The sequence below is a fragment of the Zonotrichia albicollis genome, chromosome 19, assembly GCF_047830755.1.
Source record: "Zonotrichia albicollis isolate bZonAlb1 chromosome 19, bZonAlb1.hap1, whole genome shotgun sequence".
Classification (NCBI taxonomy): Eukaryota; Metazoa; Chordata; class Aves; order Passeriformes; family Passerellidae; genus Zonotrichia; species Zonotrichia albicollis.
In genome coordinates, this window is record NC_133837.1 from 4,713,862 (window position 1) to 4,740,222 (window position 26,361).

At 48.4% G+C, this 26,361-nt stretch overlaps 2 protein-coding genes across 10 annotated transcripts in view; one reads left to right on the forward strand and one right to left on the reverse strand.

The window, feature by feature from the left end:
• On the reverse strand, positions 1-26,116 carry PRPSAP1 (phosphoribosyl pyrophosphate synthetase associated protein 1). Of its 7 annotated transcripts, none has more exons than XM_005494064.3 (11): positions 25,981-26,116; positions 25,201-25,312; positions 16,851-16,903; positions 14,667-14,733; positions 9,796-9,968; positions 9,271-9,386; positions 8,525-8,580; positions 7,890-8,035; positions 1,968-2,038; positions 1,156-1,302; positions 1-383 (listed from the first exon to the last, which is right to left on the reverse strand). In XM_005494064.3, exons 2-11 carry the CDS (start codon positions 25,281-25,283, stop codon positions 225-227), a joined length of 1,071 nt encoding a protein of 356 aa, XP_005494121.1. In that variant the 5' UTR covers positions 25,284-25,312; positions 25,981-26,116; the 3' UTR covers positions 1-224. The 7 variants fall into 7 exon arrangements, with proteins under 7 accessions (XP_005494121.1, XP_005494120.3, XP_026653284.2 ...); XM_005494063.4 differs by lacking the exon at positions 25,981-26,116 and adding an exon at positions 25,818-25,966; XM_026797483.2 differs by lacking the exon at positions 25,981-26,116 and adding an exon at positions 25,845-25,863.
• SPHK1 (sphingosine kinase 1) overlaps positions 25,652-26,361 on the forward strand; it is an 18,327-nt gene continuing 17,617 nt past the window's right edge. Inside the window, exon 1 of one of the 3 annotated variants that reach the window (XM_074555269.1) lies at positions 25,652-25,677. Coding sequence is in view for 1 of the 3 variants with exons in the window: in XM_074555267.1 (XP_074411368.1) it covers positions 26,131-26,290 (160 nt within the window). In the remaining 2 variants the exon portion in view is untranslated. Of the gene's footprint in view, positions 25,684-26,130; positions 26,291-26,361 lie in introns of those variants that run through there. The other 2 variants (XM_074555268.1, XM_074555267.1) reach the window with 2 other exon arrangements.

Sequence of the window (26,361 nt, forward strand, 5' to 3'; positions counted from 1 at the left end):
AATTAAGGTGTAATTCCCCCCACTGCCAGTGGCCCCTTCTATTGACTTGTAAAGTGCTGGTCAGGTTGATTTTTTTTTTTCTATTAGATCTCACGGCTCAAGACCCTGAAAACCTCAACACTCCTACAAAAATAAACAGCTGTGTTATGCCTATGTTTTATGGTATTGCCTTTCCATGCAGATTTCCTTCTCTTGTGGAATCCAGGACAGGGGCAGGCTCAGGTTTAGTCGTCGACGGTGATGTTGCGGAAGAGATAAGCCATGGACTCGCCGTTGTGGATCCTCCTGATGGCCTCAGACAGGATCAAACTGATATCCACAGTCTTTATCTTGGGGCACTGCAGCTTCTGCACCTCGTGAGGAACAGTGTTGGTCACCACCACCTGTGGAAGGCCAGAAAGGAAAGGAAGTTGTGCTGCTGGAACATTCACCCTCCTTGAGCAGCCACCCTGAGGGTGTGCGCTGCTGCTCCACAGTTCAGGGGGAGAACTCCCTGCATATCAGGGAAAAAGATTAAAATAAATGGTGTCCCCTCTGTGACAGTCTGTTCTGCATATCAGGAAAAAAGATTAAAATAAATGGTCTCCCCTCTGTGACAGTCTGTTGAGGGGACCAGCATAACCAGCACTCTCCAACAGGCTGATGGGCTCCATTCAGATCACAGGATCTATTACTGAGTGCATAACCAGCACTCTCCAACAGGCTGATGGGTCCACTCAGATCACAGAGTCTAATACTGAGTGCATAACCAGCACTCTCTAACAGGCTGATGGGCTCCATTCAGATCACAATATCTATTATTAAGTTTGAAATCCTGTCCTCTTCATGTAGCAGCAGCCCCTGATCAGCTGAGGGAGAGGGGTTCACAGTGAGATGGCAGCCACACAGCCCCAGCTGCAGGGAGGGAAGTGTCCAGGCAGGGATGACTAATATTTTTGTTGGGGAGAAAATGCACTAGAGGGAAGCAGATCTGATCTGAGCAAGGATTAATCACAAACACTTTTTTTTTTTTGTGTGTGTTCCAGTGAAGAACCAGCTAACTGAAAGCACCTGATTAAATGAGTAATTCCAGACATGAGCTACGTGCCTTGGGAAGGACATCAATTTTTGAGTTTTGGTGCCACCCCAGCTTTGCAGTCTGGAGAGCAGCCTCACCTCATCAATGGAGGATTCCTCTATGAGACGAGGGGCATCTGCTGACAGGAGCCCATGAGTTGCCATCACAAAAATCTTGTAGGCCCCACGCTCTTTCAGGATCTCTGCAGCAGCTACAAAGCTTTCCACGTCATCAATGATGTCATCCTGAGCAGAAACAGAAATAACATCAAACCCAGAGGTTTTCAGAGCCTGCAGGGTAGGAGTGGATCTGCAGGCTACTGCAGCTTTGGCCATGCACACAGATGAAAAATAGAATCCCTGTCCACTCCAGCTGCTGATGAGGACAGCCACGTGCATGACTGATCTGTGAATGCTATTTCCCTGGTTTAATGACCCTTTTGCTAGTGTGGAGAACAAATGTTGTGTCTTGGAAACAAATCAGTCCCTGCACATGCACTCACAGTTTATCATCAGCAAGGAGTATTTTTGCATGGGGCAGGAGCTGCATGTTGATTACTTACACTGCAGCATGGCATAGCAAGTAAGAGAGGCTTGGCAAGTGTTTTGTTTGGGGTTTTTTAACACTTCAGGAGTTTTCTGTGTGCCCTGGATTTATTCATTACTTGCAGACATCTGACACACACAATCAAGGCAGCAAGGACATTTTAGGGCTTAAAGAGCTGAAGTGCAAATGGTTTTCAACAGAAAGTTGAAATAACCAAAGCCATCAGCACTACTGGAGAAAAGAGTGTCTAAAAACCAGGTTCCCACTCCTACACCAGGCATCCCTGTGACCCTCAGGGATGGAACAGCTGAAGCAAAGATGCTGTGAGGAAGCCACCCCCCACCTGTCCCCCTCACACTCATACCACGATGATGGCAATCCTTCCTCCAACGTCTCCAACCACAGTTATTGGCGGTTTCTCCTTGGCCATCATCACTAAAGAAGAAGGGAAAAAAAAGAGTCCAGGTGACTCAGGCTTGAGTCAAACCCCCACAGCTCCACCAGACAAGGGGCTGAACCATTAAACATCTTACACTGATGCAGACACAGATGTGCTTGACATGATCCTGACACCCACCTAAGTGAGGAACTCATTTAACCATCACCTTTCTCCTCAAATGAACAACACTGCTGCATAAAGAGGAAATTCTGTTTCTGTGGGGATTTTGTACTGACCTCAGAAACAGAAAGCAACTCCAACTCTCTAACAGACCCCTGTGCAAGGAGAGTTACAAAGCAGCACCTGGTTTATGGGCAATATCAGTGACCTTCTCTGTGCTCCAGCACAGGACTTGAAAAAGGGTCCATTCCACGTCTGGGAACAACAAATGGGCATTTCCAAGCAGCACCTCTCAAAGGGCAGGTGCTTTACAAGGTGCAACTTTTCACCTCTTGGACTCAATAAATCATCTGTAGGACCAGAGACTTGCACTGCAGCTCATTTGCTTTCTCACATCACCAAACACAGAGGGGTCTTTGAGAGGGTGTAAGAACCTTAATACCACCTGCTCAGGCCAAGAATGCTTAAGGAAGCTTGCAGAAGCAAATTTGCTGATTATTTTTAAGTGGATTAATGGAAAGAGTAGGACAAAATCCAGCTGAAACTCAGTTCAACAAGCTCAGTGCAACCAGCAATTGGATCAAAGCACACACTGACAGGCTGTGCTAGCTGGCACACAGTGAAGAGATGTACTGGGAAATAAGGTTCCATTCCCTCCTGACACTACTTTTGCACTGACAGGGTCCATGCAAAGCCACACCCTGCTAAAGTTCCAGCAGCATCATGAAAACACCAGAGATCTGAGATGCACTGAGAGTGTTCAGATGTAACACAGCCCTCAGACTTACACCAAACAGCAACCAAGCTCCAGCACAGGCCAGGGCCCTGCTGTCCATCTGCCAAACCTCTCACCTGCCATGGGCTGCTGGCACAAAACCCTCCAGCATGGAAAGGACACTGGGGTGGGCACACATGTGTCAGTAGGTGACAATCTGGGCTGATCTAACCACTGAAGCCAAGAGGCACCTCCAGCATTTTGTAACACTTACCTGGCCCCCCTCCCCACCCCACAGCCCTGTTTTGTCCTCTCCACAGTGAGTGCAAAGTGTCCTACCAAGGCACTTGGTGCCCCCTCCTTTTGTAAGCTCAGGTCTTGTCAGGATTCTGGCCACAGAGGCTTCTCAAGTGCCTCAAGGAGTTCACACAAAGCAAGATTTTTCTCTTTTAGGATAATCCACTTCAATGTAATACCTGAGCAGCAGGAGAACACAAAGCCTTTGCTCAGCAAAAAGCCTGTCTAAATATTGATCTCTGCTCTCCTCACCAAAAAAGTCTTCCATCAAACTCCCCATCCTGCACAGCAGGATGATCCAGTAGCATTCCCATATCTCACCAGTGCCTGGGAATGCTTAGAGTGCAAGCACAGCTGGGTGAGTGACTCACACTGAGGGATATGATGAAAGCAATTATAAACACCACAACTTCCAAGATTCTTGTGTAGAGCTGTTCTGCACATCCATGACCTACTCCACAGGCTGGTTTGCCATAAAGCTACCAAAACTGCATAAAAGGTGTCCAGTAATTCTGTTTTGCCCACAGTCCCATCACTTATTGCCAGGTTTTGCAGTTAAAGTCACAACTACCTTGGACTGAAGAGTTAATCAACAGCTCTTCATGGCACAGACTCCTCAGCCTCCCTTGCATGGTTATTTCTGAGTCTCCTACCAAATGCAAAGTCACATCTAAATCCTGAAGGAAAAATATTCTTATGAGAAGGAAGATTCTTTATAATAAATGAAGATTAAGCACCACCAGAGATAAGCAGATCATAAATTCCAGTTCCAGGCACTACTGACCTGCTCAGATTAGTTACGAGTTTACTGTCTAGTCTGGACAGAAATGGAGCTCCTGGTGGGAGCTGGGAAGTATCAAAAGGATTCACCTGGCTGCCATCCCAGCCTCTGTGTGTATCCAGTGATGAGTGCCATCTCTGTTTACAACAGCCAGCTCAGGGGAAACTTTTCTACACAAATGGTGAACAGGCCTGGGGAGCTGAAATTCAGCACTGTTTTACTCACAGAGATATGGAGTTTCAGCAAATCAGCTTCCTTCTACTCCATGAAGGAAGCAGACACATTCCTTGCTATGCTTAAAGGCTAACATGGCAACCAGCAACATTAGCAGTGCTTTGCATCTCTGTCTGGTTTTTTAAAAGCTGTATTTCAATTTTGGTTTATTTTTAAAGAATGGTAGGCAACGTGTCGACCTACCCGGATCTTAAAGAGATGTTCTCCCTTTTCCTTGTTCAATTTTCTCTGCAAAAAAAAGAAAAAAAAATTGCAAGCCAAGGATCTACCCACAACCACATCAAATCTCAACTGCTCCAAGGTGATGAGAGTCTACACAAGGGTTAGTGCAGGCAGCTTCTTCAGAGTCTTTGAACATATCAAGATGTGCAAGTCAGAACTGCTACGAGGAGGTGCCTTGAGAAATGATTCAAATAATAAAAGAATATTTTCCTCCCAGACACAAACCCTCTATGTTTGTAGACAGAAGAGAACAGAAATAAGCCATGCTGGTATTTCTGTATGGTGTAACCCCTTGGATCATGTACAAGTTTGGTTTAAAGAGTTGCTGACTTTTTCTGGAGAGTAAGAAAAGATGCTTGTGGTATCTGTAGCTTCTGAGGGGGAAAAAAAAAAAGAGAAAAAACTAGACCAACCACCATTTCTTTATAAAACAAGAATTTCAAAGAATACTTTCATTCAGATGTGCATAACATACACCAAAGTACCACATGTTAAAGGCAGGATCACTGGCACTAAGAAAGAACATTCCCAGGTGTGTAAACATGTTGCTTTAATTAAGTGGTCAAAACCAGCTTAAGAAATACTAAAATAAATTCTGTTTGGAGCTGACAGTGCAAATTCAAGTGACAATCACCAAGAAATATAATGCTGCATTTCCATCAGAGCCTGGGAGCAAAAGGCTGCTCAAGAATGAAGTGTTTTGTGTAGAGATAACCTTGGAAGGACAGCAAGCACCCCTGTGCCCAGCCTAAACACAGGCAAGATGGGGGTAGGGAATAGGAGCAGAGCCATGGTCACTCCAGTTTCTCCCCCAAACTCCCTTTGTGGCAGTTTGCTGGGCTCTGGGATTCAAGCAGACCATTAGCTCTGGAATGATTTAACAGATGGTTCCCCACTCCTTTTCTCCAGGAAACAGGCAAAGAGCCCCCGTGCATTTGTTAAGGCACAGCCCCGAGCCAGCTGCAAGCTCAGAGACACAAAGGCACAAATCAAAGGGAATAACCTTGGAGTGACATCCTGCCCCCAAGGCTCTGATTCCAGGGGCTGCTCTGCTGAGGGCTCTTGCTGCTGCTCTAGTGAAGCATTTGAAATGCAATCAGAAGCACCTCTGGCGTTTTTCTGTTGTGGCTCCCTACGAATCACAATATCACATCAGGCCACACTCAGAGGACAATAACTAAGCCATTACACTGCCTAGCACTCATTAATTAGAGGCACATGATCCCTGCTAGAACAGGGGGAGGAGGTGCATGCCAGGACAGAGGGCCCAGCCAGTTCAGCAGGAAGCCCATGGAGAATGGCACAGAGCATGAGCCATGGCTGTGGGGCTGCTCCCCAGCACAGGTTTCACCTCTCTCCTGCCTCTAACAAACTGCCAAGTCTGGGATGCTCCACACTGATCTGGTTGTAGCCCAGAGTGGGATGTCCCACAAGAAGTCCCAGGAACATCCCCAAGCTCCCACCTGCCATGCCCAGGTTTGGTTGCTGAGCCAGGCAGACTCACAGATCACTTTTGTTCCGACAATCAGAGGGTGTGAGGGCAGTTTTGGTGTAAGGAATATCCAGTTGTGAGCAGCAGCACGTGTCTGACCTCTCACAAGCAACCACAGAGCTGAACCCTGCTACACTCTGCCCTCAGAGCTTTCACCAGCAGGAAACCCTGAGTTTCCAAACCCGCTGAATGAGGGTTTGGAATCATGTGACATTGAGGTGGGAAGATGCTTTGAAAATGCCTGAATTGGACAAGAAATGAGGCACAGCAGAGAGGGTCAGCACAGACACCCACAGCACTGCCATCCCAGCTGCACTTTCAGAGACTGTGACACAACCAGAATGCACAGACTGCTTTTAGACAGGGATAATCTCAATTCTGCACCTCCAGAACCCAGCTCACTCAAAATCAGGTATCTCTCAGGTTAGAAAACTGCAGAGAAAAGCAACTTCTGCTGAGAGTTTTGGGCAAGTGTGCCTCACAACCCACCCCATGACAGAGCTGCCAAGCCACAGCTCAACTGTTTTACACTGTGCCTTAGGCATGCTGGGATGTAAGGTCATTGGTCAAGTGCTGAGTCTGTGCAGCAGGAGATAAAATAAGAAAGTGGTGATACACAGCAAATTAATCTGTGTTTGGATAGCTGAGGACTGAAAACAATTTCCCATTGGATTCATAATTAAACTGGACAAGGGCACATTTCTGTATGAGCAACCATTTACAGGGTTCTCCAGCAGCACAACCTTCCACAGCTGAGCTTCTCAGAAGTGACATGGCTGGAAATAAAATTACAATCACATCAATTCCTCCATAGCAGACACATGTCAGCTACTGATATTCTGGAGGACAGCATCCTCCAGAATAGGAGGGGAAGGAGAAAGTGAAGAATAACCATGCAAATTCCTGCTTTCCTGGACAGGCAGGAAAAAATCCTCTTGTCAAAAGGAGAACAATAAAGCCCCAAACTTCATTGCCAAACCCCACCTGCCCCTCAAGGCCCAAGAGGAGTTTCACCAGCAACAACAGCACTGTTTAACTGATTGTACTGCAGTGAGACACAGCTGGGGTGATGTAAAAGGCCTGCAGTCTTACTTGCCTCCCCTCCACAAGCTGCCCACTGACTGGCTGGATGTTCTCCCTAAATTCCCAAAGATTAGATGATTATCAGCAACCCAAACCACTGCTGGTGTTGCCACACACAGCAGCACACAGCCTTTCCCACGGGCACTTCTCAGCCACCTTCCTGCTCTCAATTTCTGTCCTGCCTAGAAAGCAGAAATCCTCCCAAAAGGGAGCTGAATTTTGATTGTACTGTTGGTATTTGGCTGCTGCAGGAATACAAGCAATCCTGAGGATGGCATTTCCCAGAACACAAAAGTTTCCTCTTTTTCTTTTGCTCTCAGCTCCCAAATCAATGGCAAGAGCTTCAGAAGCAAGTCAACAATGCTCTTGGAGAACCTACTCACCCCAGCCACATAAACCTCAAATCCTTGTCAAAACAGACATTGGAATATGATCATCTGGGTGCCAAGGTGAAGATTTCCAGCAGTAACAATGGCTGCAGAGAAGGGAAGACAAAGACCAGCCCTCCCCTCCCCAGTGGAGCCAACAGCCTGGCTCAGTGGTTGCTATCTCATTACTTACACTTTTACATCCCCCTTGTTTCATCAGCTCAATGAATTCTGTTGCTGAACACTGTAAAAGCACCACCTTTATCAGAGGTTTGTCAGTCTAACACTATGGAGCAGGCAGAGCCATGGAGAAAATACTGATGCTCTGCATGGCCAGAAGGAGTTAAATAAAAACCTTCCCCTGTGACCTCTCCCACAACTCACTGATATCAACCTTTCTATGAAAAAAAAATCCCACTGGTCTAACTGCCTTTGGGTTGGTTACACCCACACAGATAAACCAACAGAAATTTCCCACCAAACTTTCCTTTTTTTTCCCCCCTCCCAAAAGGTAAGCAGAGAAGCTTGATCTTACCTGGCAGCTCCAGGCCAGGGTGCACAGTTGCATTTTTGAGCATGGGAGGGGAGTGCCGCCCGTCGTCCATGTCCTGCTCGGTGCACTGCGCCTCGCCGTGGATCACTGCCAGCCCCAGGCGCAGCCTCTCGGCGTAGGACTGAGCCCTGAGAGACAAAGCAGCCCCTCAGGGACCTGCTGGGCTGGGGCAGCTCACAGCCCACCACAGCAAGGCTCTCCCACAGCTGCAGCAAGCACAGGCTGCACCTCTGCGGCTGGTTCGCTGCAAGGAACCTCGCTGGCTGGGATTCTTCATTCCTTATTAATATCCCACTCTGCCCCTTGGCTCCACCACAGGCTCTCCTGTGTTCCTTCCATGTTTCCAATTTCTTTCTGAGATGGTCAGGCACTGCTGAAACTCCAGCAGCAAGGTGAACCCCAGCTGAACCATCTCAGTGAGACTGCCAGAGTTACACCCATAGGGGTGGGAATACAAAGTTCTATCTGCACCATGTCCATCCCATCTCCAGCCACAAAAGAATTATGACCAGATTCTCAACCCATCTGCCACCCTCCCATACTTTCCCTGGTATATCTTCCACCAGCTCAGGTATTTTCCAAATAACTTTTAACCAGCTAGCAAAGGATCCATTTACCTTTTAGCAGCACCAGGAGATTTGGCTACAATAACTGCGTTTCTGTAATCTGGAATCTGGATGTGATAAAAAGTTAATTAATTTAAAAAATATATTCTTCCTAGGGAGTAACTGGTTTGATACATGGCTGAATAATTTCACCCATCCTCCTCCCCAGAACCAAATAATCATTCTGTAACAAGAAACTAGAGAGGAACTGCACTTGCTTCTAATTTGTGTATTCTGCAAAGGTGGGAATGTTCACTGTGTTTAACCCTTCCCATATGGGGAAGCCTTGCACTCTCCATATGGGAATAAATCATCTTTTGCACATGGAGAACAAAACCTCCATGCCCTGCTCCCAGCCCTGCTGTGCTCAGCACTCCTACACTCAGCCCAAGACAAAGTCTATCAATAATTCAGAGCAGACAGAAATCCAGGACAGCACAAAGGGAGAAGGGGAGCAGTTTAACAGGATTTCAGAGGTGATTAGAGGCAGAGGCACAAGCAGCATCTCTCAAATGGCACTAACTCCACAGAGAGCAAGCTCCTCTCCTGCTTGTGCTGCAGTTCAGTTTCCATCCAGTCAGAGAAATGCAACATCTGCCCATGAAACATGCAATAGGTATTCCCTGAGAAAGAATTCATTAACAGAAGGATTGACCTCAACTGACACCATCACCTCTACTTAAGGACAGCCCCAATGCTGGCATGACAATAAAATGAGTTCAGACAAGTTGATATACACAGAACTAGAGTAACCTCACTTCTTCCTGTATATACTGAAGCAGGAAAGGGGATGCTCTCAGGTTGTCTACTGGAAAGCTGAAGAAGCCTTGGATTTCCTTTTGATGAAGGTCCATAGTGATAATGTGTGTTAAACCTAAGGGGGAAAAAAAGACAACAATTTATTGAAAATATTCCCACGTGGCTGGAGTTCCTTCAGCATCTCCATTTTCCAGACTGTTTTAGCTATTACTCAGACTATTATGCCTTGGCATAAAATAATCATGAACAGATGAACACAGAAAGTTCCACAGCCATAATGAGAAGCAGGCATGTGATGCCACAGCACTGGGCTGACACTGGATTTCACTGTAACATTTCTAGGCCACCTCCCCAGGTGCAAGTTACAAAGAAACACGAGAAAGCTGAAGAAAATCAACTTCTTAATCTGGCTCAAGATCTCAGCAACACATCCCCACATCAACCAGGAGAATGGAAGGGCAGATGAGCTCTGGGATGCCCAGCAGCACCAAAGCTGCTGTGCTGCTGCTCCCTGGGACACTCACCTGCCTTGGCAAGCATTGAAGCCAGCAGCTTGCAGACTATGGAGCCCCTCTTCCTCATTTTGCTCTGTTTGCTGTAGGGGAAGTAGGGGATGACCCCAATGATGTTCCTGGCACAGGAAGTCTTCAGTGCATAGGCCATGATCAGCAGCTCCATGACAGCAGTGTTCACATCTCTAGGAGATTGGAACACAATGCCAAATATTAGCAGGTGTTTTTCCACTGCAACTCCTTTTCCATTTATACCCAGCTTAGCCCTCACCAAAATCCCAAGGAAATAATGCTGCATCTCAGGTTAATGTATGCCAGACCCAGACTGCAGCCACACAGCTCCTTCCACCACGCCACAACAAATTACAATCAACACTCACACATACAGGACATGACACCAGCACTCAAGAGCTGTGGGCTGGAATTTGATTTTATATTCTAACACATGGTGAATGATGATTTCCCTCCATAATCTGACAAAAAAGGCTTTTAATAGAATTTACTTTGGAACAAATGTCACTTGATCCAGTGTAATTTGAAATAAAATAGGCTTTTAAAGAAGCAGCACACATGCAGCCAACATAACTTCATCCACACTGGATTTCTTAGGGTATTTTCCTCTTTAACAGTGTAAGGCAGGTTATTTTTCCTGCCTTAAGAAATGCTGCAATTGCAAACTCCAGACACAGCACTTTGGTGGGCAACAGCATCTCCACACTCTTTAGCTGATCTAGAGATGGAAGGAACAACAGCACAGGAAATGCTAGAGGACTGTTTCTTGGAAGAAAAAACAACCAAACAAAAAAGTAACCTAGGCAGAGGAATCACTGAATATGCTGAGTTTGAGTATGCACGAGCACAATTCCTAATCCTGCAAAGGACACTCCAACAATCCCACCCTGTCCCTGAGTGCTGCTCAAATGCTCCTGGAGCTCACACAGGTTTGGGGCTGTGGCCACTTCCCTGTTCCAGTGCTCAGCATCTCCCTGGGTGAAAAACCTTTTCCTGATATCAACCTAAACCTCCCCTGACTCAGCTTCAGGCTGTTTCCTTGAGTCCTGTCACTGGTCATGAGACTGAAATATCCCATTTACAGTTTGCTCTCCCACAATGACTGGAGTGGCCCAGTAAAAGTGCATTAATCTGCATTTTAATTAATTTTGGATGGGGAAAAAAAGCTGAGTTCCCTTTAGTTCCCCTTTATTTCTTAAGGCCAGCACCAAGAGACACTGTGTGCATCACCACAGGCCCTGTTTTCCTCCTGACACAGCTTCTCCAAATGCCCAGAGACATGACCCATGACAAACCTCTGACCATTTCCATTTGCCCACTGCTCTCCCCTCCTTTGGAAATTAACCTCCACTTGTGCCCCTTCTTTTGTCTCTGTTGTCCTGCTGGCCCCAGCAGCCTGTGCACACAATGCCATTTACACACAAGAAAGCTTTGTTGGCTCTGGAGCACCCAGCCAAGAATTACATAAAACACAGCCCCCTGCCACACAGGACAACAAAGAACTGTTTCTTCCCTTTGGTGATTTAGCTGTGCCAGTGGGGCTGGGAGAGAAGAAAAAGATGCTACTATCAGTGTCATACAAAAACAAAGTGGTCAAATTGAAGCTTATTTAAAGTTCATCTGAGAAACTTAGTATTTTTCATCATTATTTTTCAACTTATTCTTTGAAAATCCACACATATTCACATGGAAAGCAGGTAGAGAACAAGACTGGGGCTTCAAAAGGCACCAGCAGTCCTGGTGCTGCTGCAGGACACTGACAGTGTTCATGTTCACATGGGTCTCAGGATGAGGGAAGAGATGAGGATCTGACTCCATGTTTCAGAAGGCTTGATTTATTATTTTATGATATATATTACATCAAAACTATACTAAAAGAATAGAAGAAATTATTTCTTCAGAAAGCTGGCTAAGAATAGAATAAGAAGGAATGATAACAAAGGTTTGTGGCTCGGACTCTCTGTCTGAGCCAGCTGACTGTGATTGGTCATTAATTAGAAACAATTAACATGGGCCAATCCCAGATGCACCTGTTGCATTCCACAGCAGCAGATAACCATTGTTTACATTTTGTTCCTGAGGCATCTCAGCTTCTCAGGAGGAAAAATCCTAAGGAAAGGATTTTCCATGAAAGATGTCTGTGACAGGACACCAGCAGCCACACTGATGAGAAGTTATCCAAGCAGGGGACTTCTCCCAGCATTCAAGCAGGACCCCAAGCTGGACTCTGGGAAGCTCCTGCAGAGCAGCAGCCACAGGCACTGGGCAGAGGTGGATGTGTCTGTCTGTCTGTCCCTCCAGCAAGGCCAGGGTGGGTGGGCTGAGATGGTTTCATGCTGAGGCACCACTGACCTGCTCCTCTGCAAGGGGCACTGACCCCAGCCAGGGGCACCAGTGGTGGAGAAGCCCAGCCCCAGCATCTCCCTGACAGGAACCCAAGGGAGCACCCCAGGCTCTCTGCTGCACCCCAGGGCTCCTTGCTGCATCCCAAGGGAGCACCCCAGGGTTCCTTGCTGCACCCCAAGGGAACATCCCAGCTCCTTGCTGCACCCCAGGGCTCCTTGCTGCACCCCAGGGTTCCTTGCTGCACCCCAAGGGAGCACCCCAGGCTCCCTGATGCACCCCAAGGGAGCACCCCAGGGTTCCTTGTTGCACCCCAAGGGAGCATCTCAGCTCCTTGCTGCACCCCAAGGGAGCACCCCAGGCTCCTTGCTGCACCCCAAGGGAACATCCCAGCTCCTTGCTGCATCCCAGCTCCTTGCTGCACCCCAGGCTCCCTGCTGCCCTCCCCATCTCCAGCCCTGAAGCCATGCTCAGTTAGTTACTGCAAGGATGGCTGAGCCAAGACCTCACACAGGGGCTGGCAGCTCATCACCAGGACACTCAGAGACAGCTCAGCTGTCCCCCACACCCTGCTGGCCACACCAGAGCTGCTCCTGATCCCTGCCTGGGCCACCCCTGCTCTGGAGGCTGAGCAAACACCCTATGAGAAACTCTCCATGGACTTTGCAACAATCAGCACCAACACTCAGCACTAAAAGGCTCCTTTTGCCTTTATGGTACCACAAAATCACCAAGCCCTTCATTTTTCTATTTGATTTTTCCCTCACACAAATGCCAGTCCACGCACCAGTCCTGGATGGTAACTGTCCTTGTCACTCTTTTTTTTGGTTGTGCTACAGCTTCTATGACAGAGAGCCTGTATCAAATATTCAGGTCTTTCTGTGATCTCTGTGCATTTAAGATGCAGACTGTGAATTCACACTGCAGCACAACAAGGTTGTTTCCCTGTCTACTAACAAGTCCTAATATTTTCTTTTCAAACCACTACTGAGTGTAGAAATCCTATTCTTAGATTATTCCCCACAGTTGTTGTTTTGACTCTCCTGAAAAGCTCCCTGAAAGTCACTGCAGAACTGAGATGTCCTTGAACCTGTCCTCTCCAGCAATGCAGCAAGGCACAGCTGCAGTTCAGGAATGAAAGATGACTTGGCTGCACAACACTGGCTCCTCACCTGGAGGGCCTTGAACATTCTGGCTAAAAAAAGATCCATTTCTTGGCCCAAATCACTGAACTCAGTTAATGGAAAAACAAGGGGATCAACAAGTTAAAACCAAAGGGGAGGTTTTCCCCTCCCAAAACTGCTCCTGTCCCTAATGCCCTGAGTTAGCTCTCTGAACACTTGATCTGTTTCATGTTTACACAGCTCTCAGTTACAGGTTATTCCAGAAAACTCCTTCACAAGGGACAACAGAATGGCACCATTCACCCAAAACATAATCCTGCAGCAGGGGATTTTCATCTTGCAGAGATTTAGCTGCTCCCTGAGGGAAGAAACGCTTGGGGCATCTCTCTGGAGAGAGATGAGCCCTAGGAACATGTTTCTGCCTGCAAGAGGAATTCCACAAGTGAGTAAGCTGCTCTAGGAGTCCTACTGATTTCTCTGCAACAGGCCAAGCATTTCACAGAGGAAATGAACTTGAATTCTCAGTGGGCTCTACTTCTCTGGCAAGCAAGGAAAAATCCTGTATCCAAGCAATTCTGCTCCCTGCTACTTTTGAGCTAAAATTAAGCTCTGCTAACTTATTACTTCTTGTGATCTCCAAAATCTGAGCAGAATTTGGTAACTTGGAAAAAGCTATCAGAGCAGGAATGTCCTTGGTTTGTTCATATCAATACCTCATCCCTGAAAACAGGACCAAGGACCTCCTCTATTCACAGCAGGTCAATTTGAAGTTATCATTTATTTGTAGGCTCCCTTCCCATCACCCTGGTGCTGTTCCTGAGGCAGCAAGGTTCCTGGGGTTACCCATGCTTTTCTAGCCCCCTGTTTATTTGCAGCACTTCTCTTAGTGCAAGCCTAAAACAGCCCAAAATCAAACCCAAAAAGGCCCACCATCATCACAAACTGTAAAAGCACAGGAGGGAGGCTGTGGAATTCCACCAGTTCAGTTTCACACCACTCCAGCAGAAGGAGAAGAGTAATCCAGCCTGCAAGGAAAGCAGCAGCTGCTGTTTGATGGAGGCTCTGCTGCCTGGTGGTTGGGAGGCAGAGGAAAATCCCCCATCCTGGGGTGGAAATCCAGTCAGACATCACCCAACAGCTGAGCCTGCAAGGCCACAGAGCAGGGAGGCTTCAGTGGAAAGCATCAGTCACTCTGTTCTGCCTCAAGTGACACACTCCAGCTATTTGATGGGAAGCTGCAACCAATCCCATGGGAATGTTAACAGCTTAGCACTATGTGAGCCCTAATCTCAGTCACTGCAATGACAACAGTGCAATTCCACTGCTCATTGTGCTGCTTTACAGTGAGCAAACCACTGAACCATCCTGATCCAGGCACCCAAACCTGAGCCACAAGTGCCTCACCTGGGGATTGTCTGTATGATGAAGATATCCTGTCCACGGACAGACTCTTTTATTTCAACTCTTGTTTCTGCAAAGGATGGAAAACAGAGTCAGATTTGTTTCCAAACATCAGGTTGACAGTGACAACACACCATGCTGTAGCAGGAACCTTGCCCCCTGGTCAGGGCAGGTGAGGACTCGCTCCTCTGCCCTTTGTGCATGCACATACACAGATGAGCCAAGTGGATTTTCCAAAGGCTGGACCTGGGTACAGTTGGCATAACACACCAGTGAGTTAGCTATATTTACAAAGCAAAAGCAAGCTGAAATAGCTGTTTATTTTTTATAGAATTTAGAATTTTAGAATTTTAAAATTTAGAAGACAATTAACCTAACTCTCAATGAGAAATCATTTTCATGCTTCCATGGAGTGCTGAGAGCTGTAAACAGCACATTCATTAGTGAGCAGTTAACCACCCAAGGCAGAACAACCTTCAGTACTTCCAAGAAGGTAACTCAGCACTTTTTGCACTTTGCTCTTTCAGTTTACCGTGAGATCAGCTCTATGCTGGCTGGAGAGCTCAGGGCAACACCAGCAGCACCAAGTTCAGAGCAAGAACTTCCAAATCTCAAGACACTCCAACACTGACACAGGCTGGAGGTCTCTGCTGAGCACCACCCCTACAGTCCCTGACTCAAAGGCAGAATCACAGAATCACAGAAATTCTAGGTTGGAAGAGACCTTTAAGATCATCGAGTCCAACCCATGTTCTAACACCTCAACTAGATCATGGCACCAAGTGCCACATCCAGTCTTTTTTTAAACTCTTCGAGGGATGGTGACTCCACCACCTCCCTGGGTAGATGATTCCAGTATTTGACCACTCTTTCTGTAAAATACTTCCTCCTTAATTCTAGCCTGTATCTCCCTTGGTGCAGCTTGAGACTGTGTCCTCTTGTTCTGTCTGTTGTTGCCTGGAGAAAGAGACCGACCCCCAGCTCACCACAGCCACCCTTCAGGAAGTTGAAGAGAGTGATAAGGTCACCCCTGAGTCTCCTTTTCTCCAGGCTGAACAACCCCAGCTCCCTCAGTCGTTCCTCATATGGCTTGTGTTCCAAGCCCCTCACCAGCCTCGTTGCTCTCCTTTGGACACGCTCAAGCATCTCAATGTCCCTCCTGAAGCTGAGCCTGGAGCAGCTCTCAAAGCCAAACAATGACTGCAGGTTCCCCAAGGTGCCTCCCTCAGCCATTCCCTTCCCACACAGTACTGAGCTGGAGGGCAGGGGTGAGGAGGAGGAGGAGAGACAGCTCCTCAGCTGTGCAATTCCAATTGCCTTGGCCTGGCAGTGACCCTACAGGGCTCTGCTGAGAGCAGACTCATTTGCTGGGCAGTGATGAAAAACCACTTCAGACCTCAGAGCAAGCAACCTTTTTAATTGATTTAAAACCAAGCCCAAAGGGCAGCGAGCTCTGCTGGGCAGGAATGCACCAGGCAGCCCAAGCACAAGCACAGCAGCTCTCCCACTGTGAGGCCCATCCTGGCTGAAACAGCAGCAGCCCCCCACAAACCCTCCATCCCTTCCTCCAGTCTGTAGCAGCTCTCTGGTTCTACTCTCTCTTGCAAACAAGGTATCAGAGGTCTTGAAACAGTAAATGACTCTTGGCCACAGAACTCTGCTGGCCAATACCTTTGTGTTTTAGCCCAGCATCTGAAAGTGGTCACTTGCAGAGTATTAACCTCCTTAAAAACAAAAGCAACCTCCAAGAGGTTTTCCCCAGCACAGCCATGAATTTGCACTTTTAAAAGCAAGGGCAGCTGTAAATTCTGTGTGACAGGGAAGGGCTGAAAGAAAGGGATAATTTAAAAGCTCACAAGGCAGACACTGAAAAAGCAGGGCATTACTTTTAAATCTGGAGATGTTTTGCTCAGCATAAGAGCATAAAAGATTTGGCAGCAGCTAAAACCTGAGGCAGAACTCTAGAGGAGAGTTTGCAGATGGGCAGACAAACAAGATAACCAGGGAAAACAAGAAACATGTTTAATTGCCTTGTCCAAGGTCAGCCTTGGAGGTTTAGCAGTGCCAGGAGCAGCAGCAACATCACAGCTGAATCACTGCACTTCTTAGACAGGTCTGGCCAATGGAGGTGCCCAGCGTTTCTAAGATTACCTCAAAACAGTTGCAAATAGCAGAGATTTCTCTTACCTCCATTGGTTTCCTGGTACACCACAGATTTCCCCAGCTCAGCACCGAGACGCCTGCAAAGAAGAAAAGGACATTAGACATGGAGAAATGGAGGAAGCAGCAGTTTGTGCTGCCAAGCAGGACTGGACCAGGTCACACACCACCAAAACACAGCACTGCCCAAGAGGGAGCCGAGTGAGGCAGCCAGGCTGCAGAACTACATCATCCTCCCTTCCCTGGGGGTCTCTGGTGGCCCTGAGGGGGCCCTGGGACACAGAGCTCTGCAGCAGGTCACTGCTGTGCCCAGAGCTGTGGGAGTGACCACAGGCTGTGATCCTGATGGCAAAGGACACCTTGCCAGCCTCTGCAATGACCCCTCGGGCAGCTCTGATGTGCAACTAGAGTTCAATGATTTACTCAGACTCAATTAACGGCACCTGAGTCACTTCTTTTGACTCCCACCTCTTTTCCTTTTTCTCCTTGAACCTTCCTTTTGAAATAACTCAAATGATTAATGAGATTTTAACTTCAGGTTTTTTATTTTATCAAATTACTCCTTCCTTTTCTCAAATATCAAATCTACAACACTCATCGCAACAAAGATTAGTCACCCTCCTTCTCTTTTTTAATTTCTTTCTTACAAAACAAAGACTGACTTTGAAGAGCATTTGAAAAGGCTCCAAAATGCAGACTTTTCCCTCAGGTGACACTTCAGTATTTAACTGTACTGACAAGTAATCCATTAGTAAGTACTTAAAGGCTGTTGTGCTTTAACCTGAGCCAGCAGTGGAGATGCTTTGGCCAAGTGAGATGGAGTGGGGCAATTCCCTCCTCTCCCAGGATCTGCTCTGTGGCCATGGCCACACAATGAATTAGGAAACAGTTTATGCCTGAAAAAGACCTTTGTTCACCACGCTGACTGTGGCAGCAGTTTCCTGCCTGTACTTGTACTGTATTTACCTGGATATGTGCCAAAATTCTGCAGATCAGGACTAACTCCAAACAGAAGAGTCCAGATCTTCTGCTGGGTTTTTTTTCTGGTCTACAGCCTTGCAGTTGGTCTCCATCTCCTCAGCCACTAACTCAGCCCTGCACTTCAATTGTCACAAAGATCTGTGCTGTCAGAAGTGAAAGCAACACAGCCTGACCCTGGCTTGCTTCTGTGCCATCAGCAACTGCTGGGCTCAGCTGTGAGCCAAAGCTGGAGGTCCCAGCTGGAGCTGGCCTGGAGAGTGTGCCTGGGACAGCTGAGATAACAGACACTCGGATGCCATGGGATATGTTTGCTTAGCTGGCTCCAGAGCATGTCCTGGCACACACCCCCTGCCCACTGAGTGTCTGGCAGCACGTTTTGCAATGGCTGGGCTGGTGACTAAACTGCCACCACGAGAGCTGGACGTGCCAGACTGTCACCAGCCCTGCTCAGGCACCACCTGCAGCATCCCCCTGGAGAGCTGGATGTGCCAGACTGTCACCAGCCCTGCTCAGGCACAACTGCAGCATCCCCTGGAGAGCTGGACATCCCAGAGTGTCACCAGCCCTGCTCAGGCACAAATGCAGCATCCCCTGGAGAGCTGGATGTGCCAGACTGTCACCAGCCCTACTCAGGCACCAAGTGCAGCATCCCCCTGGAGAGCTGGACATGCCAGACTGTCACCAGCCCTGCTCAGGCACAAATGCAGCATCCCCTGCAGCCAGACAAGCCTCACAGATCTCTGCCTGGGCTCCTCTCAGCTCAGCTGGGTTAAAACTTGCAGCTGCAATGCAAAGACATCCTCAGTATCTTCAGTGTCAAGTATCAGCAAGCCTGGGCACCTCAGGGCCAGACTGACACAAGAGGTGAGTTTTGCAGGTGGGATCTTGCTGTCCTGATGAGGACAGTCTGGCATCTGCAAGCACCAGGCTTAGTCCTAATCACTGCTAAGGTGTTGGAGATTTTTTCAGAAATGGCTTAGAAGGCAGCTGTGAGGAGCAAATTCTCACAGCCTGTTTCTGTAAACAGTAGAAGTTCTCAGGTTGTTTTTAATTACAAGTAAAAGTGATAAACATGAAGGCCTTGAGAACCTTGCATACCAGAGTTCTCAGGCAGCTTTCTCATAACAAGTAGATATTCTATCTTTGGCTGTTTTGGGAAAGTAAAAGTAAGTTTTGAGAACACAAATCTTGGTATTGGAAACAAAAGGAGAGGTTGGTGTGTTATCTCTGGCCTATTGTGAGCTCGGGTTTGCAATATGCATGAACTTAATTAACACGGTTATAAAAAGTGATTGATTGAGTCAATAAACGGAGTCGGTGCTGATCAAGGAAGATGGGTCTTCTCCACTTCAATACTAAGGCATCTGAGTCCAAACAAGCTCAGAAACACACACCCCCAGCCCAGAGCAGTGTGTGGTGGGAAATGTTTATGACTCACACTTGTTCCTCCACAACTGCACGGCAAGTCTTGCAAGCTCCCCTTGGAGGCATGTGTGCCCTGACCTCACTGCACACAGCACCATCCCACCTCAGCACTGGGGAAAAGAAATCCATTGGAGAGCCTGTGCAAGTGCTCTTAGTCAGCCCTGCATCTCAGGGCAAGGAAGGAAAGCTTCAAAACCAGTCCAGGCAGACTCATCTCAGCAAAACAGCCCTTGGAAGGTGGCACTTTCAGTGCTAAGTGCTGGCAAACAAAACCAGATTTGGGGTGCTCAAGGGGAAATGCTCTCGTGTTGTACTAGAGGAGGTTTAGATTGGGTATTAGGAAACACTTGAAGGGCTGTCAAGCCTTGGAACACACTGCCCAGGGAAGTGGGAGTCACCATCCTTGGAGGGGTTTAAAAGCCATGGAGATATGGCACCTTTGGCAGAGCTGGGTTAACAGCTGTGCTCAGCCTTAAAGGTCTTTTCCAACTTCATGATTCCATGATGGAGCCAGCAGAAAGCAGAGCCCAGTGCTCTCCTACTCAGCACAGAGCAGCAATGCAGTTTGTGTGCTGCTGAAAGAAGAAATCACAAGTGCAAATTTGCTCCCATGGCAAGAGGAACTAAACCAGCCTGGCTTGGGGCACTAAAACAGCTCAGTTGTCAAACCTGGGTGCAGGGAGCAGCAGACACAAGGCAGATGCCAGCTTAGGAAAATGAGCAGCTCTAGCCAGACAATAAATCCCAGCTCTGCTCCAACTGCTGACTACAAGTAAACAAGAGCAGTGGATATGAGCTAAAACTGCCCATGAAAGTCCCAGAGCAGCCCTGCCTGCAGCACTGCAGAGGAGCCACAGGCACAGCAGGGTCCAGAGGCAGCTCCCCCAGAGCAGCTGAGGTATGTGCACCCACCTGGCACCAAATCCCCTCCTCCAGGCCTCACTTAGACAAGGTATCAGCCAGGGAAGGAGTCTGATAAACCCTGACTGAGTCAAGAACAATAAAGAGGGGACTGTTGGTACAATTCCTGCTGTGAAGCACCAAATTCCACAGGACTTTATCAAAAGGGATATTTGCATGGAAGTCAAGGGCAGGGCACACACACAGCCCGGCAGCAGCCAGAGTTCAAAGATAAATTTCCCCTTCCTATTACCTCTCCCTTGTTTTCTCTTCCATCCCAAATCTTTTCTCTCAAAATCCTCTCCAACCTGAAGCTCCCAAGTGGTTGGTGCTTTAGAGGATAGAGGAATTGAATTGACAGCAAGGGCTGTTTTCATCCAGCCCCAGGACTAACAGCATAATCACAAGAACCTGGGCTACCACAGTTACTGATCACTCCTATGCAGACACAGGCAGAGCTGCCCTAGGACAGAGAAAGTGCCACTGCAGGGAACCCAGACCACACACCCAGAGAGATAAAGCTGCTTCTGGGAAAAATAACATTTTAAGTCCTGCAGATAAATCACATCTCCAAGCAAAATTAGCTGCTATCCTCACATTAGCTCCATCACTACACCAACTCCTCTGGGACATGACAGCATCTAAGAGAAAAAAAACCAAAACAAACCAAACTCTTTATGGCTTTAAAAATCCTACTCAGAGCATTTGGCCAGTAAAAATTCCTATTGATCTGGAATCTGTAAACACTGCCCAGGAAGGATGATCTAACTTTCTGCAGTCTCAAAACATGCCAAGAGGATATGAAGCTGTGAATACAAAAGTGTTTATAAAACATGTCTCAAATTCACATCTAAATGCAAACAGCTCAGGAGTCACCTATGGTTTAACAAGGAAGTGACACACTGCAGCATTTTAGGAAACATTGTATCAGACTGGACTTTTTTGCTGAAGACTCAAAAATCACTGTACCAGGCTCTTGAGACAAAGGGCAGCCAGAGAGACTCCACGTTCAGCTGAAGCAATTTCGAGGGGCAGATGTACTCCCAGTGTTCTGTGCCATCAGAGCCTGTTTCAGTGCCCTCAGCAAGGCTGTGCTTCCTTGTCCCCCTCTGTGACCAGAATCCAAGACATCTGTCAGGTTATCTCCAAAGGAGCTTCCGGCCAGCTCACAGCACTAACATTCCATCTGAAGAGAAATCTGCACACAAAGCTCTTAATTATGATATTTTATTTTGGCAATATCCTCTTCATTATAAACACTTTCCCTGGTCTCAGCTCTGCAAACTCCCAACTCTGCCCACATGTACAGACTCCAGGAATGGTGCAGCCTCAGGAGGAGCTGGAGCAGAGGACACAGGGTCTGTGCTGTGCCTGACTGTGGCCAAATCAAGGCACAGCCTGACTCTGAATTGCTTTTCAAACTTGAACAAATCTTTAAATAAAGATCAGTCATGGTCCAGCCAGCACAATGGCAGCTCTGCTGTGCACTTCCTAATCCCCCAGTATGAGAACAGCCAGGAAAGGAAAAGGGAATGGCAGCTTCCTGGATACAATCTGTTGAGATATCCTTAAAACTATCTGAGCTCTCCTTTGCCTCTCTCCATCCACCCAGCACAACTGGATATTTGAAGAATATCCAGAAGTCCCTACTGCTCATTTGCCACTGGAATCACTTGTTGCAGCCACACCAAAGCCATGCAGCCCAGCTAGTGGCAAACACCAGGCAGATCTTGCTCTGCTCCCACCAGCCCACTCCTGGAGAAGGAACCTCCCCCTAAAGCTGTGCTGGCCAGCACAGAAAGCTCCACATGAGCCCAGCCTGCTCATTTATTCTGTGCTCCACCTGAACAGCACAGAGATGCTCTGACTCCCCTCTGCCACCTAAAGAATACATTTCCTTCCAGAAATCCCCCTTCAGCTGAGGGAGGCTGCTGCAAGTCCTCTGAATGTACAGTCTGCCCCCAAAGCAGGGCTCCCCTCCCATCCAAACACAGAAAACACCACCCTGGCTTTAGTGCTGTGACCCAGCTCCCTGCAGCCACAGGCCCAAACACAAATCCCCATGTTCTCCTAATTCCATGTTGTTCAGGCTCATGGCAATGCTTTACCTTCAGCTCACCGGCATTTTCCATGCTGCAAACTGAGTGAATCTCTGGAATACTCACATCCAGGGTTGGCAGTGAGACAGCATCACATCCCACAGCACAGAGCTGCACGAGCTCTGGGGAGGCATTAGCAAGATTCAATCACCACCCCCCTCCAAGCCAAACACATAAGCAGTGAGTAGAATCTAATATTTGTACCTGCTGAGCCAAGCACTGCAGTCAGAGGGAGATCTAAATGCATCTGTTGGATTAAAGATCAAAAGGATTTCCTAGGTCTGCCTCCCCCCAGCACACAGACCCATTAGGGACCAGAATTAGGACCCATTAGGTCACAGAAATTATCTTTCTCCCCTGAAAATGCAGTTTGTAATCAGGTCCCAAGTCTCCTAATTACAGCAAGAGTTTTTTTTCCATCATGGAAAGAATTTTAAATAAAATAATCATCACTCTCAATTCATAAGGGAAAAGTAAATATATGGGCTTATTTATGTTTCAGGGGTGCTGAATCTAAGGAACATCCACTATTTCAAGTTTCACAAGGTCTTCATAATCCAGAACCATCTCCTCTCCCTGGCAGTCACTACCACCAAATAAAGCTCTGAAAACCTGAAGTGAAAGCAAGACTGATCATCAATCTCTGTCCCATAACTAGAGAATGCTCAAGGGGAATGATGAAGATCAGAACTGTGCCAGAACATGATGCTCAGAGCCTGAAATGAAAGCAGCTCTGGAAGTTCTGCAGAAAACAAAGCAAGGAGATAAATCAGGTGTCTGAAAGCTGGGCAGTGTCACACTGCTCCTCTCTGGGCTTGAGATTTTAAAAAGGATAAGTCAGAACCACTCAAGTAGAGATCTTAAGCTCACACCTACAGGTAAAGGACAGAGCTCAGATGGACAGGTGTCTCAAGGGGCCCTCCTAATATTGTGTGTTGTTTTAAAGTTCTTTTAGTACTTTTACTCAAGGTCATAAAAAAAACTTTAAAAGGAACACACAATATTAGAGGACAGACTCACCCTTGTAAGATTGCTCCAACTCTATTTAAAGGTGCAACTGACCTCCCCAGCAAAGAACAGGCTAAGATGTGAGATGGGGGAAAGGCAGCAGCCACGCATCTTTTGCAACCTGAAAGAACAAGGGATGTGTTACAGGTCAGCTGAAACAGCCCTTGAGCTCCCAAGGGAAGGCAGTGCAAAAACACAGCACTAGATGCTGAAAATACCTTGAATTTTGGGAGACTTTTTACTGTGGGCAAATCTGTACTGCACAGAGTTCCAGATTTTGCACCCACAGCAAAGATAAATGTCCTTAAGCCTCAGTTAAAAAGCAGCTGTGTGTCACAGGGCTGTGCTCGTGCCACCACCAGAGCATCCACCATCCCACTGATGGCAGAGCCAAGGCAGAAACCTCACATTGCTGCTATTAGAAATTTACTTGGTGAGAGATTGAGGAGGGAATGGAGAGGTCATTCTGGATCCAGATCCTGCCTCTTTCCCCCTCAGAGCATCCCTGGGATAACATCTGCACACCACCCCAGTCAGCACCACAGCCTGGGGAAGCCTCTGCATGTCTCTTCTCATTTCATCTCTAAAAAGAAGGGAGTTATTTTTAAGACAAAGAGCAAGGAAGAAGGATGGCCTGTTTGCTCCTCCAGTCCTGAGAACTGGGAGCTCGTCCCCAGGGGAATTCTGTTGTGCTATGTTGATGCAACAGAACAAGCCCTCCAGAACTCTGTTCCATCTGCTGCAGCAAAACTTATTTTTATAGAGAGATATATTAATTTCAGAGTTCAGCGAAAGAACTGACCAAAGATAGCAAGAACACATGGGCCAAAAAAAAAAAAAAAAACAAACCAAAAAAGCTTTCCACTCCCAAACACAAGGATTTTCCTCTTAGCCTCACACTTGAAGAAGTTCATCACTATTATCCAACACACCTCCCAGCCAAACAGACAAGTCAGCTCCGTGGAGATAATCTGTGCTAAGGACTGAACACTATTTATTAAGCGAGCAGGACAAACAGCAAAGTGTTTTCATAGTTTAAGGTGGCAGCACACCTGTACTTAAGTCCTACTTCCAATTTAAACACACCCTTGGAGATGGGAACGGGACACAGACACCTAGAAAGGATAACTGGGATGCTGTAACCTGCAGCAGGGAAATAAGCACTGAGACCCCTCGATTTTGGGATCAACTGCCTATGAACAGTAGCTGAGAAACAGCATAAAGAAAATCCAGACCCTGTTCTAAGCTGACAGCCCAATACACAGATGCCCTTCTCAGAATAGTCCCTTTGGCTGGGACTGCTCCAATTTGAACCGAACTCATTCAACCCCAAAGTTCAAGTGCTGGGGGAAACTCAGAGCTCTGTGCACCAAGAGCCCCGTTTTGGAGGCAGCTGTGACAGCCTTCACTCAGCAGGACCCAGCGCACCTGTCCCGGACAAGACAAGGTCAAACTCTGCCTAAACTGATGGGCTGAAGAAAACGGGGCAGACTTTTACCCTGCACCAAGCAGCACAGGCTGCCCAGCTCTCCCAGAGCCGCTCTGGTCAGCGCAAGGTTCGGTGCCGATGTGCACATGGACACTCCCCTTGCCCCAAGCACCGAAGCTGTTGGGAAAACCAGGTCAGGAGTCGGAGAAAGTTTTGAGCTAAAACAGCTTTTCTGAGGTTTGTCCAGCCAAGTTTCACCTCCTCCCTCCCCAAAAGTAACAGCTTTTGCTGCAGCCCAGCCTCTCCAGCAGTGAAATGGACGTCAAAGAAGGGAGCAAGCGGCGGGTCCATTTCCATCGCTGGCTCAGGCAGAGCTGGTGAAGATTCCCAGAGCAAAATCTCCACAGAGGTGTTCGCAGGAGACGCCTTGGCAAGGCGGGGGGATGCCAGAAGCTTCTCCAGCCGCTCGGGAGGGCTCCTGCCCGCGCAGCGGAGCGATGGGGGAGAAAGAAACTTGAAAGAGAAGGCAACTTACTCCGTGATCTTCTTCGCCAGCTCGGTGGAGGCTGCGGTGGAGTTGGCCGAGAAGACCCGGTAGCCACTTCTGGCCGCGTTCATCGCCAAAGAGTCATGCAACCCCCGGGGAGCTCGAAAGTGAGAAAAAACAGATTTATAAGGCAACAAGAGCTTCCGTGGCATCCTTTTCTTTCCTCTCCGCTGCGATCACCGCCCCTTAAGGGGTGGGGAGGAGGAGGGGGAAGAGGAGGGTGGGGACCCTTCCGCTACCTATGGACTTGCTGCTCCATTCCTGCGGCAAAGTATGAACGGGAGGGTGGAGGTTATGATTATTAAAATAAAATGGAGCAGCGGCTGCCTCGGGGAGCAGAGGGGTAGACAGGCAACGGGTAACCCCACCCCACACCCACCCAGTGGCCCCTCATGCAGGAGGGGAGGGATGAGCCCAAAATGAGGGCGGGAGCAAGGCGGAGAGGGGCTGCCTTGGCTGGAGAAGGTGCGGGTGAGCTGAGGGAGAAAGGCTGGGGGGGTTCTTTGTGATGCAGCAGGGCAGGACCGAGGTCTCCATGGCGGGGTAGGAAGTCCCTGTGAAGGGGGAGGTCTCTGGAGGGGACGGTCCCATCCCGCTCCCCTCACCCAGCCAAGCACGTCCCGCCACCCCGCCGGATCGCCGCTCCCTCCGCCGCCATCTTCTCGGCGCGAAAAGCCCGCCCCCGCCGCCATCTTAGGTGAGGGCACCGCCGCCACCGCACTCCCCGTCACGGCGTCCCCTCACCGCCTGCCCCTACTGCGCCGGTACCTCGGGAGGACAGCGGCAGAAACGTCCCTCCTCGGGGGATAAGTACACTTCCTGCTGCCTGAGGGCGGTTCAGAGCGCGGCTGCCTCCCGCTTGTGCTCGGCGGTGAGAGGCACGGGGTGTAGGCGGTGGCTGAAGTGCCCGTGCCGAAGATGGCGGCGGGGGAAACGGAAGCGCGGCAGCGGCGGCGCTCGGGCCCCGCTCTGTGGCGGGGGCGGCGGGAGGATCCGCCCGGGCCGCGGCTCCCGCACCTCCTTCCTGAGGGAACGCTCCGTGCCCGGCGCTCCGCTGTCCGCTCTGGAATCCTCACGGGTACAGGCACTCAATGGCTTAGTTAAATAGGAAAGGTCAGCTCCAGCCCATCTGGCAGAGCGCTGGGCTGA